Below are 19,517 nucleotides of genomic sequence, written 5' to 3'. Positions count from 1 at the left end.
GATGGTAGGCCTGGGATTCTCCATCCAGGGTGGAAATGGCCCCTAGGGGCCCTTTGGAAATGTGTGGGGGCGTCATTGGATTGAACCAATTACAAGGTAGAGTTCATGTCGTTTAGAGGGCAGGGGACAGACTTGCACAAAGAATTGTCCTGCCCAAGATGCCCATTGTTTCTCTATTGAGAAGCACAAGTTTTCATTTTGCCGATGAGAAAGTTGAGGCTCACATGGTGCTTAGCGTGATTGACATTGTGACTGACATATAGTAGGGGCTCAATCAATATTTGTGGTTGAACAAGAACAACAAAAAAACAGTATTTGCTTTCCTACCTCGAAGCTATTGTTTTTTCTTTTAATGGCTGTGACTCTGTATTTTAAGGTTCTTGAAAGGACACAAAGTTAAATCCAGTTGTTTCACAAAGCTTGCAGTTTTTTATATCCTGCTTACCAATTACAAGAGTAGGCAAATCTAATTGATTAGTGGTTATTTGGCTTTCTCCCTTTTTTCTTGGTCATTAACACTTAGAATCAATGAAAAGACAAATGACACTGGGCTGAGAGAAGCAAGAAGATGTCTCAAAGTAGGTGCTCAATAAAAACTCAGTGGCTTAAGACAAAGCATAGATACTTTGAATACAATATGATTTTTGTTTCAATCAAGGAAAATAGAACAAAGGAGCAGAAGTAATAAAATCTTTCATTATGATAAAATCTAGTTTTCAGGCAGAAACTCATATAAAGTATAGCATTGGCAAAAAAACCCTTTAACTTTCCAATGGCTTTCAGAACTCCCCCAAACAAGTTCAAGTCCAGGCCAGATTTGAATGAACTCCTTCAGGGTGCCCCGCCTTGATTAACTTCCTTTCCCTTCCTTGTACTGTTTCAGACTTTTATCCTCTCTAGGCAGGCAAAATCATCATCATTTCTTTAATATTGCTCCTTGAACCATAACCTGCTTGAACTAAATTACAATCTGCTACCTACCAAGATATTTTTTCCTTCCTTTCTACAAAGTGTTTCCTAATCCAGGAAAAGGAACCAAGATTCTCTGGTACCTTATCCTGGACAATTTGGACTCAAAGCTATTTTCTAAACACAAACAAGACTTCTCAGTAATTATGTGATTGCCAATGTTATCTCTGTCGAATGACAAAGAAAGAAATTCAGTAATTTCACCTGGAACCTAAATTTTCTTGAGAAGTTCCCTATGAAAGACCCAGAACCTTCCATAAAATTTCCAAAAGCTGAAGCTGGAAAAGTGTCCAAAGTGCCATGGAGCCCATGGGAAAAAATTTAACCGAGGAGGTGAAAGACTTGTACACTGTAAATTATAAGATGCCGGTGAAAGAATTGAAGAAGACACAAATAAATGGAAAGATATTATGTGTTCATGGATTGGAAGAACTAGTATTGTTAAAATGACCATATTACCCAAAGCAATTTACAAATTCAGTTCAATCCCTATCAAAATTCCAATGGCATATTTCACAGAAATAGAACAAAGAATACTAAAATTTGTATGGAACCACAAAAGACCCTAAACAATCCTGAGAAAGAAGAACAAAGTTGTAGGTATCACACTCCCTGATTTCAAACTACGCTACAAATCTATATTAATAAAAACAGTATGGTACTAGCACAAAAACCAGACACATGGATGAATGGAACAGGATAGACAGCCCAGAAATAAACCCACATACTTATGATCAATTGAGCTACAACAAAGGAGGCAAGAATATACAATGGAGAAAAGAAAGTCTCTTCAATAAGTGGTGCTGGGAAAACTGGACAACAACAAATAAAATAGTAAAATTAGAACATTCTCTAACACCCATATACAAAAATATGCCCAAAATGGATCAAAGACCTAAATGTAAGACTGGATACTATAAATCTCCTAGAGGAAAACATAGGCAGAACACTCTTTGACATAAATCACAGCAATACAGTTTTGGATTCTCCTCCTAGAGTAATGGAAACAAAGACAAAAATAAACAAATGGGACCTAATTAAACTTAAAAGCTTTTGCACAGCAAAGGAAACCATAAACGACATGAAAAGACAACCTACAGAATGGGAGAAAATATTTGCAAACGATACAACTGACAAGGGATTAATTTCCAAAATATACAAACAACTTATACAGCTCGATATCAAAAAAAAAACCCAATCAAAAACTATATCTGGAGAAAACTCTAATTCGAAAAGATCCATGCACCCCAATGTTCATAGCAGTACTATTTATGATACCCAAGACATGTATATTATATACAATGGAATATTATTCAGCTGTAAAAAAGAATGAAATAATGCCATTTGCAGCAAACTGGATCTAGAGATTATCACATTAAGTGAGGTAAGTCAGACAGAGAAAGACAAATATCATATGATGTCACTTATATGTGGAATCTAGAAAAATGATACAAATGAAGTTATTTACAAAAATAGGCTCACAGACATAGAAAACAAGCTTATGGTTACCAAAGGGGATGGGGGGAGGGTTGCGAGGAGATAAATTAGGAGTTTGGGATTAATAGTTACATACTTACTATATAGATAAACAACAAGGACCTTGTGTACGGCACAGGGAACTATATTCAGTGCCTTGTAATAACTTATAATGGAAAAGAATCTGAAAAAGAATATATACATATGTATAACTGAATCACTTTGCTGTACAATTGAAACAACACAACACTGTAGATTAACTATACTTCAATTAAAAAAAAAGAAAAAAAGAATCTGGAAAAGTATAGATAGATAAATGTATGTATAACTGAATCACTTTGCTGTATACCTGAAACGTTGTAAATCAACTATAATCTTTTTTAAAGTGCTCAATAAAAAAGTTAAGTTTTGAAATATGGAATTGAAAAAGTTAACTCAAGATGGATAGAAAACTTGAATGTAAGACCTGAAATCATAAACTTCCTAGAAGAAAACATAGATGGTAAATTCATTAACATCAATCTTAGCAATGTTTTTGTGGATCTGGCTCCAAAGGCAGGGGAAACAAAAGAAAAAATAAATAGACAGGACTACATCACATCAGACTAAAAGCTTCTGCCCAGTGAAGGAAACCATTATCAGAATGAAAAGGTAACACACTGAGTGGGAGGAGATATTTGCAAATCATATATTAACTAAGCGGTTAATATCCAAAATCTATGAAGAACTCATACAATTCAACAAAAAGAAACAAACAAAACGCCCCCAAACAACCCAATTAAAAACTGGGCAGGGAATCTGAATAGACATTTTTTCAAAGAAGACATAGAGATGGCTAACAATCACATGAAACTGTGTTCAGCATCACTAATTATTAGGAAAATGCAAATCAAAGCCATAATGAGATATCACCTCATGCCTGTTAGAATGACTATTATCGAAAAGACAAGAAGTAACAAATGTTGGAGAAGATATGGAGATAGGGAACCTTTGTACACCATTGGTGCGACTATAAATTGGTGTAGCCACTCTGGAAAACAGTGTGGAGATTCCTCAAAAAATTGAGCATAGAACTGCCATATGACCCAACTATTCCACTTTTGGGTATTTATCCAAAGAACATGAAAACACTAATTTGAAAGAATACATATACTCCTGTGTTCATATGGAAACAACCTAAATATCCATTGATAGATGAATAGATAAAAGAAGATGTGGTATAAATACAATGAAATATTACTCAGCCGTAAAAAAGAATGAAATCCTGCCATTTGTGATAACATGGATGGATCTTGAGGTTATTATGCTAAGTGAAATAGTCAGATGGAGAGAGAAACATACTGTATGATTTCATTTATATGTGGAATCTAAAAACAAAACAAGTGAACAAACAAAATAAAATGAAAACAAACTCATAGATACGGAGAATAGATTAATGGTTACCAGAGGGGGAAGGGATTGGGGAGTGGGCAAAATAGGTGAGGGGGGTCAACTTATTGTGGTGATGGCAACTAGAGTTGTGATGGTGATCACTTTGTGGTATATACAGACGTCAAATTATAATGCTATACACCTGAAACTTGTACAGTGAAAAAGAAATACATGTTGGAGAGGATGTGAAAAAATTAGATCCATCATACATTAATAGTGGGAATGTAAAATGTTGCAGCCTCTATGTAAAACATAGAGTAAAACAGTTTGGTGGTTCTTCAATAACTTACATAGAATTACCATGTGATTCAGTAATTTCATTCCTAGATATGGACCCCCCCAAATTGAAATCAGACGTTCAAACAAAACTTGTATTTAACAGTAACACTTAACAATGGCCAAAGGGTGGAAACAGCACAAATGTCCATCAACATATGAATGGATAAACAAAATGTGGTGTATTCATAAAATGGAGCATTAGTCATAAAAAGGAACAAAGTATTGATACACACAGCAATGTGGATGAACCTCCAAAATATTATGTTAAGTTAAGCCAGACATAAAAGGTCATATACTGTATGGTTCCATTTTTATGAAATATCCAGAACAGACATATACACAGAGACAGGAAGCATATTTGTGTTTGCCAAGGACTGGGGTAGTGAAATTAGGAAATTAAAATTTAAACAGATCAAATAGTTTACTCAGCCTCACCCGGCTGGTATATGGTGAGGTCTGAGTGAACCAAGCAGTCTGACTCCAGAATGTACACTTTTAACCTCCGTGTGGTTATTCTGCCTCCCTGAATTGGTTAAGGTGGGATTTCTCTTACATATTGGTAATTGTAAAAGCAAATAATGGAAATCTAGTTATCCTATTTCAAAAAAAAGTAAAGAAAAAAAGGAAAAGAAAAAAACCCACATGATTATACATTTGTATGAGGATTTTTTAAGTTTTGGAAAGATATTCTTTAAACTGCTAACACTGATTACTTCAGGATTGAGTAAAAAAGGAGGATGTTATTAATTTTTTTCACCTCTTTATTATCTGAAGTTATAGAAAGCATTGGAATACTTTGATCATTTTTTTAATCCAATAAAATGAAGAATAAGAAATGAAAACCAGTCTCTACTTTTAAGTTCATTATGTTTTCTTGAGAATAAAAGTTTCATTTAACAAACAGACAAGACATTGAAAAAACTTGTCCTCTAGTTTCTTACCAGGATTCAGGGCCCCAAGGATCTAATTCATTGTGACCATTCTCCGTGATGTTTCTCATACATCTTCAAAAGTATCTAAGTCTGCGTGAAGTGCGTCCCCAGTAAACATTTATTTCCTTTCCTTCATGTTTGTTCTCTCCTTCTTGCCCTTCTCCCATTCAAATAACCAGTGCTATGACCCCCAAAGTGGTCTTTATTTTCCATCTTTCAGGCTGCTTAGATGACTTAGGCTGCACTAGTCCTCAGCATGGTAACTAGGTGTTTCTTTCAGAAAGAGTGAGCTCCAAACACAATTTTTGCTTCACCATGTCAGGATTTAAGCTCAAAATGAGGGAGGGAGATTTGTCTACTGAGCAATGTGTTATGGAGGAAAGTGGTTCATTAGTAACTGGGCCAAAATTCCTACACTTACAATCATATACAATGATTATATAAACACGAATGGTCCATATTTATACGAGTGTCTGCTGTTTTGTAGGCTCATTTTTATACATTTACAGATATGAATCTGTAGGCTGTTTTTATAGACTCATAGATATGAATCTTCATGGGATAGAAAATGATATATGTGACATTTCAGCAGGGTAGAGATGTGAAATTTGTGTGAAATTTGTCTTAGGCAAGAGTTAAAAATCTTTCACATAAAATTATTACATGGAATTGGTATTTGAGAACATTACTTCAGTCAACAGTTCGGAACAATGCATTTCATGAACACTTTTATGCTTTTTCTCAGGTCCCATTTGATATCTCGCTGCCATCTATGTTCAGTCTTGAGAGACTTTTTGATCTTGCTAGTGGTTGTATCGTATCAGAAGGAAGCCTTTTCAACTGGATGGTGTCGATTATTCCCTGAACATCCTTTATGTGTTAACCTTATAAAGGATTTAATTGTTACTGCTTTTCTTGTTTGAAATAAATTTTTGGAACTATTCTCTTATAATAAGCAAAATAAAATTGTTTTCTTTCATAAGCTAAATTTCCTTAAAAAAAACATTGTTTTGAGTAATGTTTTAAATGGTATTTGAATTAAATGACAATGCTGTTGCTTATTAAAACTATCTTACAGAGCTACTCATAGAAAATATGGGGCTTCCCTGGTGGCGCAGTGGTTGGGAGTCTGCCTGCCGATGCAGGGGACACGGGTTCGCGCCCTGGTCCGGGAAGATCCCGCATGCCGTGGAGCGGCTGGGCCCGTGAGCCATCCATGGTCGCTGAGCCTGCGCGTCCGGAGCCTGTGCTCCGCAACAGGAGAGGCCACAGCGGTGAGAGGCCCGCGTACCACACACAAAAAAAGAAAATACGTTTGTGCACAGTACAACTATTCCCACTTTTGTATAATGTTTAGGTCTTTAGATGCATCCATACAGCAAGACTGAATTAAACCAGTGGTTCTTGACTAGGGGCAGTTTTGCCCCTCAGGTGACATTTGGCAGTGTCCGAAGATATTTTTGATTATTATAACTGCGAAGGCAGTACAACTGGCATCTAGTGGGTAGAAGCCAGGGATGCTGCGAAGTATCCTGCCACGTCCAGAAGAGCCCCCCACAGCCACAAATTATCTGGCTCAAAATATCTGTGCCAAGGTTGAAAAATTCTGGATAAGCTTCGAGTCAACTCGAAGTGTTCAGTCAACTTTGGAATTCGTCTGTGTGGCTTAGGAAGAAATCTACAGTGAATTAGACCTTTCATATTTTGCACTTCTGAGGGATAGCATTGCATAAAGTTTTAGAACATGGGCTATGGAACTATATAGACCTGAATTTGAATAGTAACTTCACCACTTGCTAGTTCTGCTACTTTGAGAAAGTAACAAATTCTTTAAGCCTTCCTTTCCTTACCTGTAGAATGGGAACATTAATAGAATTGCTGTGAGGATTAAATTAAGTGATACGATTAAAAGGTACTTAGTACCTGAAGTAGTAGTAATCATCTTGCTAGGAGTTGTCATTTCCCTGCCAAACTGGAAGAAGATCATGCATTTCTGATCCACTTTGTTTAGCATCCTACATGTTGGCTCATGAATGGATATTCACGGTAAAATGAAAAAAATAAGGAAACATAAATATGTTTTTTATAAAGTTAAATGTGTTTAATGAACTGCTCTTTATTCTAAGATTATGGATTTTCTCCTTCCTATTTGGGTTAAAATGGCCTTTCTTTTTTCTAATTTTTATTGAAATACAGTTGATTTACAGTGTTGTGTCAGTTTTCAGTTATATATATATATATATATTCTTTTTTTACATTCTCTTGTATTATAGGTTATTACAAGATATTGAATAGAGTTCCCTATGCTGTACGAGTTAAGTCCTTGTTGGTTATCTGTTTTATATAGTAGTGTGTATATGTCAGTCCCCAAATCCTAACTTATCCCCTCCTCACTTTCCCCTTTAGTAACCATAAGTTTGTTTTCTATGTCTGTGAGTCTATTTGTGTTTTGTAAATAAGTTCATTTGTATAATTTTTTAGATTCCACATATAAGTGATATCATATGATATTTGTCTTTGTCTGCCTTACTTCACTTAGTATGATAATTGCTAGATCCATCCATGTTGCTGCAAGTGGCATTATTTAACTTTTTTATGGCTGAGTAATATTCCATTGTGTGTGTGTGTGTGTGTGTGTGTGTGTGTGTGTGTGTATGTGTGTATACCACATCTTCTTTATTCATCTGTCGATGGACACTTAGGTTGCTTCCCTGTCTTGGCTATTGTACAATAACTAGTGCTGCTATGAATATTGGGGTGCTTGTATCTTTTTGAATTATGTTTTTCTCCTGATATATGCCCAGGAGTGGGATTGCAGGATCATATGGTTGCTCTATTTTAGTTTTTTAAGGAACCTCCATACTGTTCTCTATAGTGGCTGTACCAATTTACATTCCCACCAACAGTGTAGAGGGTTCCTTTTTCTCCACATCCTCTCCAGCATGTATTATTTGGAGACATTTTTTTGTTGGCCATTCTGATTGGTGTGAGGTGATAACATAATGTTGTTTTGATTTGCATTTCCAATAATTAGTGATGTGGAGCATCTTTTCATGTGCCTTTTGGCCATCTGTATATCTTCTTTGGAGAAATGTCTTTTTAGATGTTCTGCCCATTTTTCAATTGGGTTATTTGTTTTTCTGATATTGAACTGTATGAGCTGTTTGTATATTTTGGAGATTGATTCCTTGTCAGTTGTATCATTTGCAAATATTTTCTCCCATTCTGGATGTTGTCTTTCTGTTTTGTTTATGGTTTTCTTTGCTGTGCAAAAGCTTTTAAGTTTCACTAGGCCCCATTTGTTTATTTTTGTTTTTATTTCCATTACTCTAGGAGACAGATCCAAAAAGATATTACTGCAATTTATGTCAAAGAGTGTTCTGCTTATGTTTTCCTCTAGTAGTTTTATAGTATCTGGTTTTACATTTAGGTCTTTAATCCATTTTGAGTTTATTTTTGTATATGATTTTAGAGAATGTTCTAATTTCATTCTTTTACATGTTGCTCTCCAGTTTTCCCAGCACCACTTACTGAAGAAACTTCTTTCCTCCATTGTATATTCTTGCCTCCTATGTCATAGATTAGGTGACCATAGGTCCGTGGGTTTATCTCTGGGCTTTCTATCCTGTTCCAGTGATCTATATTTCTGGTTTTGTGCCAGTACCATACTGTTTTGATGGCTGTAGCTTTGTAGTATAGTCTGAAGTCAGGGAGCCTGATTCAACCAGCTCTGTTTTTCTTTCTCAAGATGGTTTTGGCTATTTGGAGTCTTTTATGTTTCCATACAAATTTAAAAACTCTTTGTTCTAGTTCTGTGAAAAATGAAAATGGCCTTTCTTTTATGGAGTAGTGATAATAGGAGCTGGTAACCCATATTTTAAAATGTACTTACTTTACAATAAAAGAAAAAAGTAGCAACCTAGCAACCTTATATTGGTCCCTGTTTTGGTTTTTGTTTTGTTTTTGTCTTTTTTGTTTGTTTTGTTTTTTCATTTACACATCCATGAAGTCCAAAGTCTGGGAATAACCAAGCTAGAATTGTCAAGAATACTACATAAAAGAAATGAGTCTTGAGCAAGACTTTTAATGATAAGAAGGGTAATAATGGTTGAAAATTTGCTGGTAGGGAAGATGCTGTTGGAGAACAGAGGCATAAAAGTGAAAATGAATATAGTGTATGTGCAAAGGACTCTCCTGCTACCAATCTGGACGGTCATGATGGAAATAAGATAAACTCTAAGGGTGGAATTGGAGTGAAGACTTTGGCCTTGATTCAGTATATGATAGGGTAGCATTACTGGTGATTAAGGAGAAGAGTGACACATTCCTGATGCTAGTGGACATTTGATAAGTGTTGATTGAGTGAAAGAGAATGAATGAATGAATGAAATGAATGATAGCCTGGCTTTCAGGGAAGATGAGCATGCAGTATACAATGGAAAGGAAAGAAACAAAGGCAAGAAGACCAGCAGGAAACCATGTTGTAGTGAAAAAGAAAGGAACAAAATATTTACCACTGAATTCAGAAAGAAAATTTGCCTGATGGCTATACCCTCAAACAAAATAAAATTTGGGTCAGCCAGAAAAGCCATTCAGAAAGTGATGGTGCTAATGTGGTGAAGGTTTCCAAATGCTTTGGCCCGGGACTGGGCTTTATAAATTTCTCTGCTGGGATAGAGAAAGCTTTCAAGGGTTTTGTGTTTCTCCCAAGGGAAGTTTAATTTATTATGCAAAGGTTAGCTACCAGCGGCAAAAGGAACAACAGGAGGCACTATATATTTAACGTAAGTGTGGAAATACAGCCTGACTAATAACCAAGGGCCTTCACTTCAACCTAATATTCATTTACTGAGAATGTATATGCATGTCTTTCATTATTCATTTCTGTTAAGTTTTTACTAATTGGATGCTTTTTGTTTTTCTTTATTTAAAAATTAATGAACACAAATACATGTAGTATTTTATAGAACTTTAGAATGATGCCTGGCACCTAATAAAGGTCTATAATATTTGTTGAATGAATAATAGGATGGGTGGATGTACATATGTAAGTATGTTTTGTATGTATATATGTACATACATGACCCAGACAAGGTGACAGTATGGGGCTCTAAAAGGAGAGGAAGCAAAGGTATCACCACCACCACTGCCATCACTATCACTATCGTTTTTTTGTTTGTTTTATTCTTTTATTGAAGTATAGTGAATTTATAATGTTTCAGGTATACAGCAAAGTAATTCAGTTATACATATACATATATATTTATATACACATATGTATATACATATATGTATATATGTATACATATAAAAGAATATCTTTTTCAGATTCTTTTCCATTACATGTTATTACAAGATATTGAATTTAGTTCCCTTTGCTATAGTAGATCCTTATTGTTTATCTATTTTATATATAGTAGTGTGTATCTGTTAATCCAAAATTCCTAATTTATTCCCCCTCTTCCCTTTTGGTAACCATAAGTTTGTTTTCTATGTCTGTGAGTCTATTTCTGTTTTGTAAATAAGTTGATTTGTATAATTTTTTTAGAGTCTGCATATAAGCAATATTGTATGATATTTGTCTTTCTCTGTCTGACTTACTTCACTTAGTATGATAATCTTTAGGTCCATCCATGTCACTGCAAATGGCATTATTTCAATCTTCTTATGGCTGAGTAATATTCCATTGTGTATAATATCACATCTTTATCCATTCATCTGTCGATGGACATTTGGGTTGCTTGCATGTCTTGGCTATTGTAAATAGTGCTGCTATGAACATTGGGGTGCATGTATCTTTTCAAATTAGGTATTTCTCCAGATACATGCCCAGGAGTGGGATTGCTTGATCATATGGTAACTCTAGTTCTAGTTTTTAAGGAAGTTCCTTAAAAAAACTATCACTGCATTTGTTGTCTATCCTTTCTGGAGCATTTACCATACAAGGCACTGTATAAGTAAATACTTCATATGCATTATCTCCTTCTGGACTCACAAGAATTAGGAGTGTGATGCACATAGGATGACTGGCTCTGTTTTACAGAGGAGGAAACAAAGGCATCAAGCAGTTCAGCAACTTGTCCAATGATCATATTCAGAGGTAGAGCCAGGATCTAAATCCCAGCTCTTTCTGACTGGAGAATTTGAGCTCTTTGTTGCTAACCTGGCTTCCCCAGCCCTTGTACCTACTCTACTGCTTTGGGAAATTTGAAAATCAAGGGAGAGGAAGACATAGCTGAACCTCAAGCTAAAACTGGAATACCTAGTGGGGAACACCCTAGAAAGAGATTGTTAAAAATCACTTGCAGACTGAATGGATAACCCAAGAAAGCATGGGGTGTCCCCAGTGTTATCCATGCCAATACATTGTTTTCCTTTGGGGAAGACAGGTCCCTTCCAACTATTGCAGATAATATATTTCAGCATATTTTTACTTTCTTCCCACATTTAGTAACTTACAGATGCTGTCATTCTTAGGTTTTGTTTTGACTGAGAGAAACACTGTCTAAAACTGCACCAGACCCTGCAGTCACGGTTTCCCCATTTTAAGCCATCGTTCCAGAAATCCCCCATCTCTTCTAAAGTAGGGACAACAGTCACTGGTTAGCGCTGAAACTTTCTGTGCAAGGCAGTGAGAAAACGGTGATGAACTGGGCTGAAGTACAAACAAAAAGAAAATTCAACGTCTACCAGGATGAAAGATGTATTTGTTTCCGGAAATGTCTTTCAGGCTTTCTTTAAAGACCAAATTACACAATTTGCAGCTGCTTTTTTTTTTGCCCATGCAACGTACAGTATCTGCAGATGTTTTATAGCAGACACCTGCAATGTTTTCTATTTGTCTTAATTATAACAGAGAATGACAGGAGACAAAGTAAAATGGGAAGAAGAGAAGGAGAAAGAGGGGGAGGGAAGCAGGGAGCGAGAGAAGAGGAGCCGGTGCTAGCATCTAAGTGATGGGTAATAAAACCCCAGTGCTCCCCATATCTTTCCCCATATCAATCTCCAAGAGATTGCTTAAGAAATTGACCACCTGCCAGCTATTCAGAGGCTTAAATGCAGTAGTCTCGGTTCAGTACACGTGTAGGCACTTTCCATATTCCCCAGCCTGGTTGACTTGTTCTCCTTCACTGAATTGCAGGGGTGAAAAAATGGTACATTTTTGGAGAGTACTAGAAACTTGGCTTCTGCCTCTGGTCTGCATTGCCCTTCTTTCCCCTTCTGGACAGCATTATACGGATCCCTCCATCACAGCTCAAATGACAGAGCATAGGCTCCCAGAACTCCTGGAGTACTTCCTGGTGCACTGATAATTTGGCTTTTAACAATGCCCAAGGGCACATAGTTCTGTATTGTTACATTTCACAGCAAGGTCTTATAACCTTAGCACAAGGGTGTCATAAGTGTGTGAGCCCGCCCTACAGTCCTTTGGCTTTCATTTGTCTTGAGACAGGTACATCATTTTTTGTTGATGTATCTTTTAATCTACAAGGTGTCCACAAGCCTGGAAACGTAGGTGAAATATACATAATGTCATCATGAACATCTTCAATCTGTAGAAAAATAAAATATTATTTTAAACTTTATCTTTGTGTGCATAGGATTGGACAAGCCACTAACTGGGAGTTAGGGAAGAAAATAGTGGATCCAGAAGTCTACTGTTTAACCACCCTTTTTCATTTTCTTATATTTGAAATGCTTGTGATATATCCCCGAAAGAAGCACCCACCTATATGCCCAAGGAAACTTATGCAAAAATGTTCACTGAGGCATAGATTACAATAGCGCGCACACACACACACAAAACCCTACTGACTATCCCTCAGGTGGATAATGGATAAATAAATAATTGTGTAACATACAGTAGAATATTATATAAAACATATAAATGAATAATAGACTACCACAGAGCAGTTGTAAATGAATTACAGAGATATACATCAATTTGGATATGCTTCAAAAGTAGGTTGAGCAAAAGAAAAAACTGAAGTGATATAGAAGGATACATATAGGGAGATACTATTTAAAGTTTTGAAAACAGGAAAAATGATATAATATATAATATTTATAGATGTATAAATATATACTAAACTTCTTTTTAAAGGCAGGTTAATTAATGGTCAATACCAAATTCAAGTTTGTGGTCACCTCTTGGATGAAGGAAGGAAATGAGGTCAAGTAAGAATGCCCAAGAGGTTTCATTTGTAAAATTTCCTTTCTTAAGCTGTTTGTTATATTGGTTTCTACTTTTTTGTATACATGAAATATTTCATAAATTAAAAAGAAACACATCGTTTACCTTCCTCATCTTGTTGGCGGCAAGCTTAGTATGGTTACTGGCTCACCTATCAGTAAATAACTATTAAATGTGAGTAATGATCCTGGTCTCATTATACAACTGTAACTGTGTCATTCATATCTGGTTCCATTATTTGGGGTTTTAATGACAACTAAAAACAATTTTAAAACTAATGTCAAGCTATATAGGTGCCCAATTTTAGAAAACTCTGTCTATGAATATATTAATTTTTAATATAAGATAGTAGAGCCTCAGTAAATGTTTAATTAAATTGAGGTGGATTCCCAGTGCAATTCCTGTCTTTTGTGAGTTCCCTAGTTATACTTTAAATTATTTGATTTTCCAAAATTAGATATTTGCCAAACTTTTCACATGATTTTTTGGTTATGCAAAATGAGTTCACTTGTAAAGTCTAGCTGCTGTCCATAATTTCAATGTTTTTAAAAATATATTAAGGAAGAAGTTTCTCTTTGCTAAAGATCACTTCCTATTTTTACTTTACACTTCAGTAAAGCTTTATGAGTTGCAACTTTGACACTAAAATTTCCATGGCAACAGATTTTTTTTTGTCATAAACACAGGTATGATTGAGAAGAAGGCTTTAGTGACAGCAGTTTTCTTCATAATTAAATTCATTACTTAAAATGCTGGGTTAAGAAGCGTAGGAATTTTGTTACAACAAGGACATTTTCAGCTGGAGCTTTGGAGGCGACACAAAATTAATTGCTATAAAATTGCCTTTGGTTGTGTTTGATATTTAAGATAACATTTATACATTTTTTATTTAATAGCTTAGAATGGAGCATGTCTAAAACCATATTCTGCTCAAGTACAAATCGCCCTGAACCCTCCCTTTAAATGGTCAACAATGTGAAAACTCAGTAGATTTCTAAGTAGTGCCACAACTTTCCTAAGTTAATTCCCCTCCAACAGATTCACAGGAATTTCTTGACCTGATTTCTTGTCATTATAAAAGCAATTCAGAACTGATGTAGAGGATTTGCAAAATACTGTAAGGTACAAAGTAGAAAATAAAAGTTACTCAGAAATCTGCTACTGTGAAGCAACCAATGTTAACATTTAAATGTATCCTCGGGGCCTTCCCTGGTGGTTCAGTGATTAAGAATTCGCCTGCCAATGCAGGGGACACAGGTTCAAGCCCCTGTCCAGGAAGATCCCACATACCCTGGAGCAACTAAGCCCGTGTGCCTCAACTACTGAGTCTGTGCTCTAGAGCCCATAAGCAACAGCGACTGAAGGCCGCTCACCTAGAGCCTGTGCTCCGCAATAAGAGAAGCCACTGCAATGAGAGGCCCACGCCACTGCAACTAAGAGTAGCCCCTGATCTCTGCAACTAGAGAAAAACCCGCGCACAGCAATGCAGACCCAACGCAGCCAAAAATAAATAAATTTATTAAAAATAAATAAATAAATGTATTCCCTATAGCACATCTGTTTTCCCTAATAGCCAGAAAAAAACCATCTTCAGACTGAAAAGTACTGAGATTTGCGGCAACTATCCATATTCCCTAAAGGTGGAGCACAGATGGGCCTCTTCAGAGTCTATTGGCTGGGAAAATGCCTGAGTTGGGAATATTTAGGCCTGGTGGTTGGAGTGCAATGCAGTTAGAAAAACCAGGATGTAAGTGGATCCAAAGCAATTGTCCAGAGTTCTCTGTCCGAGTAATAAAGTGTATGGTAATGATCCATAGGGAAGGAAAAAAACCAAATCTTTGTTTTGCCCTTTGGAGGCTGGTCATTTGATCTCTCTTTCAGAGATGCATTAGTATTTCCCTGACAAATGGCTCACTTATTCATATATACACTTGTTCATTTGATAGATTTTATTCTGTGTCTTTGCTTCCCAGCAGACATGTCCTTTCTCACTCTTTATTTTAAAAATATTTATCAGGTGCCCACTATATGCCAGAGACTGTGCACTTGATGGGCTCCACTTAGGCAGTCCCTACTTTCAAAAACTCACATCTAATGACTCCAGCTCTTCTTTTCAGGTTCAGCTGGGATCTCTCCTACCATGAACCTGTCTCTTCAGCTTCCCCCTGGTGTTTCCCTGTAAACGCATGTGTGCTCTGTCACACCCACTCTATCCCATACATGCTTATTTACATGTCTGTCCCCCTCCTTGAGATCCGGGAGCAAAGTAGGTGGATTTCAAGGAAACAAATTTATTTTTCCATTGTTTATGAAAGTTTCTTGTTAAATTTTGATTTGCATGTTTTTGACTACAACTGAGATTGAACTTTTTTTTTCGCATTTGTTATCTTCCCATTGCATTTTTTTGTTTTCATACTTCTTCAGAACCTTTCCTCAATTTTTTACTTGTATGCTCACCTATTTTCCTCTTGTTGATTTCCAAGATTCCTCATGATCAAGGCTATTCATGCTTTTTATATGTTTTGTGAGTTTTTGTCAGGTTTTCACTTGCCTCTCAATTTTCATTTACTGTTTGGTAGTTCTTATTTTTAAAGCTGTGTTAGTCAAATCGAGAGCATTTAGTTGGTTTTATTCAGACTTGCCCGAAAAAGGATTTAAGGTAGCTTACAAATATGCATTCGCTAAAACCAGATAAGAAAAATGAGGCCAATAGAACAAATAAAAGTAGGAAAGTAAGATGGAGCCAGGAATTGAGTTAATTTCTTGAAAAAAGATGCTGTTACAAGCTTTAGTCTTACTAGGGGTCAGCCACATAGTTGTGTGCGTTCCTGCAACATGTTTTGGCAAGTAAATATGATGCATTACAAGATCAACTTTGTAATGAGGGAAACACAGACCATGGACTTAGGAGAAGTGCTGCTGTTCCTGGTACTAATTCCAGAAAACTGTTTTTCCTGAGGTTCCTTATGAGGATATGCTCTAAATAAACTGTGCCTTCACTAGCAGCCTACAGTAAAATACAACACATTTCAAAGACCATTGCAAGAACTGTAGGCTATTCTTTCAAGGGTTTTTCATTTATTTTATTTTCACAAAACAATATCCATTTCTGATGAATTGGTTTATAGCAATTTGGAAGGCATGTATTGTAGCAAGGGAGCGATGTCAAGGAAAGGGGTATTTTTATTGATCTTTAGAACAGTTTTGTTTTTGTCTGAGGAAAAATACTTCAGTGTGTGTGGTTTTTTTTTTTCTTAGAGCAATTTCTCTGGTTAAAAATATTTTTCACATATATTTGGGGTGGTGTGGAAAAACACACCCAAACGGCCATTCTTCAAAACTTCAAAGGCTGATGCTCTGAACTGCTTGAAGTAAATTGGTTTATGAATCTTGACACTGCATTCAGAACGAACACAAGATGCAACTAGCACTGCAGCAATCAGGCAACCACAAATATATAGTTCTGCTTGAGGTGCTGTAAGTCAAATTCTAAAGGAGAGAAAAAAGAACTGATTTTGCAAGAGATGGGTAGGCATGCAAATACTCTTATTATGTGTACCTTTTCTGGATTTCTGATTGAGGGAGAATAATTTTTCTAACATAAAAGTTAATTTTTTTCTGATAGAGGGTTACAATTTTTATAGAATAGTGGATTCACAGGTTTAAAAGAACCATAAAGGTTATTCAGTTGAATTGTCTAAGCTGAATTCCCTCTGGACTGTCCCCATCAAGGAACAACCAGCCCCCACTTAAGTAGCATCATAGCTTAGTGGTTAAGAGAGCCATCAGTCCATGTGGGTTGGAGTTCTGGTTTTCCTATTTACCACCTTTATGAACTTGGCAAGTTTCTTAACCTGTGTGTACTTGTTTTCTCATCTGTAAATTAGGGATAGATAAAGCACGAAAAACAGTGGGCTAGAGATCAATAATGGCGATCTCCTACTATCATTACTATTATTACATTCTTACAATATTACACACACCTTCCATGAAAGTTCAGTTCTGCCTACAAAGACCATAATTTTGTTTGTTTGTTTTCAGTAATAAGGGGAGTTCGTTTCTGGTAGTAGCAGAGTAGCATTTATTGAACGACCATCTACCCATCACAGTTTTGAGTTTTTGACTAAAAAAACAGCATAAACAATTATAAGATCAGAATTAAATAACTGTTTGAAAATCCTGGGGAGTGACTAAAAAGATGCAGACACTGGAGGGGACATGATGCTTGCAATAAGGGAAACAAAGTAGGTGAGATCCACATTGGACAGCTTTTTCCTTGAGGACACTCCTCATTTTGTAACGTTCTTACGAAACAGAGCCCAGTCAGGAAGAGGCTGACTGATTGGATTGAAAATTCAGAAGTCAGAGTGTGGTGTTGCTGGAGTTGCTGGAAATTAAAGAGGGATGTTCCAGAAAATAAGAAGGCAGGGCGGGGAGCCCCCAAATCTGTGGACAAATTCTCCTCAAATTGTTGGCTGACTACCAAACTGCAGGTGCCCACAATGAGACCTCGGGGAATCCAGTGGAAAACACCAGTGGAATTAAAGGTACTGAGCAGAGATTTCATCCAGTGCTTGGTGCTGGGGAGACAAGTTTTGGAATTCAAGTCCAGCCAAGTAGGAACTTACTGAATTCTTTGTGCTTTCCATTGAAACCCTAAGAGGGCCACACCTTAAGAATAAAGATGCAGGACTAAGGACTACAACTGAGGCCCAAGGGCAAAACAACAATAAGCCCATCCCATCAAGGCTCCACAAGATCAAGGTGATTCATCAGTAGTTTGTCTACTAGAACAAAACTCAGCACTTTCCAAAGAAAGGTAACATATCATCTACAGCCCACAATGTACAGTATACCAGGAAAAAATTACTGTATATACAAAGAAGCAGGAAAGTGTGGCCCACAATCAAGGGAAAAAACAATCAAACAGATCCACAAAGTCCCAGATGTTAGAATCAGCAGATAAAGACTTTAAAATAACTATGATATACATGTGAAGAATCTACTGGGAAAGATTGATAAAATGGGTGATGAGATTGGGAATATCAGGAAAGATATGGAAACTAGTAAAAAAAAAAAAAGAAATCCTCAAACTGAAAACTATAATATTTGAAATTAAAAATTTATTGGATGAACTTAACAGCAAATTAGGTACCACAGAAGAAAATAAAAGGATGGAGAAATGTATACCATACAAACACTTAACATAAGGAAGCTGGTGTGATTCTATTAACATCAAGGTATATCTCAAGGCATGGATTACTGCCAGAGGCAAAACAGAACATTTCATAATTATAAAAACATCAGTTCATTAAGATGACAGAACAATCCCAAGTGTGTATGCATCTAATTGATAAAGGTTTATTTTTTCAACGTCTGGTATAGGGAGAGTTGTCTTGATTTGGAAGTTGTTTGATATGTCTATTGGAGCAGGTGGCTTCTGTGAGTCATAGGTGTGGGCTGGCTTTGTTGCTTCAGAGAGACAGGTAAAACTATTTGAGACAAAATGATAGAGTTAACAATCTTTCTACTTTGCCCAGGACTGAGATGTTTCTTGGGACATGAACTTTCAGTGCAAAAATCAGGACAATCCCCAAATTGGAAAAAGTCCCAGGCAATCTGGGTTGGTTACTCATCCTACAAAGAGAGGAATAAGACAGTAAATAGAGTTTGTTTTCTATGTCTGAGTCTGTTTCTGTTTTGTAAATAAATTCATTTGTATTATTTTTAGATTCCACATATAAGTGATCCCATATGGTATTTGTCTTTCTCTATCTGACTTACTTCACTTAGTATGATCATCTCTAGGTCCATCCATGTTGCTGCAACTGACATTATTTCATTCTTTTTTATGGCTGAGTAATATTCCATTGTGTATATATACAACATTTTCTTTATCCATTTAATTACCTTTTAAATATCTGCTATAAATTGTTTACATCAGACTGCCAGTTGGTCCCAAAACAATGTCAGGGAAAGAAGAGTGTGTGTGTGTGTGTGTGTGTGTGTGTGTGTGAGGGGTGCACACATTCCCATGGAATTGACCCCAATGCCACAGGATGGTGCTTCAGCATTCCTTATAACAAATATCTCTCTACTTACCATGGGGTTACGTCCTGATAAACCTGATGTAAGTTGAAAATATCATAAGTAAAAAAATGCATTTAGTACACCTAACCTTCCGAACATCAGAGCTTAGCCTAGCCTACATTAACCATGCTTAAAATGCTTATGTT

General features: G+C 36.3%; 1 protein-coding gene across 1 annotated transcript in view; it reads left to right on the top strand.

The window, feature by feature from the left end:
• CFAP54 (cilia and flagella associated protein 54) overlaps window positions 1–6,016 on the top strand; it is a 310,172-nt gene extending 304,156 nt beyond the window's left edge. The window contains exon 68 of the mRNA XM_030856338.2: window positions 5,833–6,016. Coding sequence (XP_030712198.2) covers window positions 5,833–5,952 — 120 coding nt within the window. The 3' untranslated portion in view covers window positions 5,953–6,016. The remainder of the gene's footprint in view (window positions 1–5,832) is intronic.
• The last annotated feature ends 13,501 nt before the right edge of the window (window positions 6,017–19,517 follow it).

Source organism: Globicephala melas, chromosome 10 (genome assembly GCF_963455315.2).
Source record: "Globicephala melas chromosome 10, mGloMel1.2, whole genome shotgun sequence".
NCBI lineage: Eukaryota > Metazoa > Chordata > Mammalia > Artiodactyla > Delphinidae > Globicephala > Globicephala melas.
This window is presented reverse-complemented; position numbering and strand designations above follow the sequence as displayed.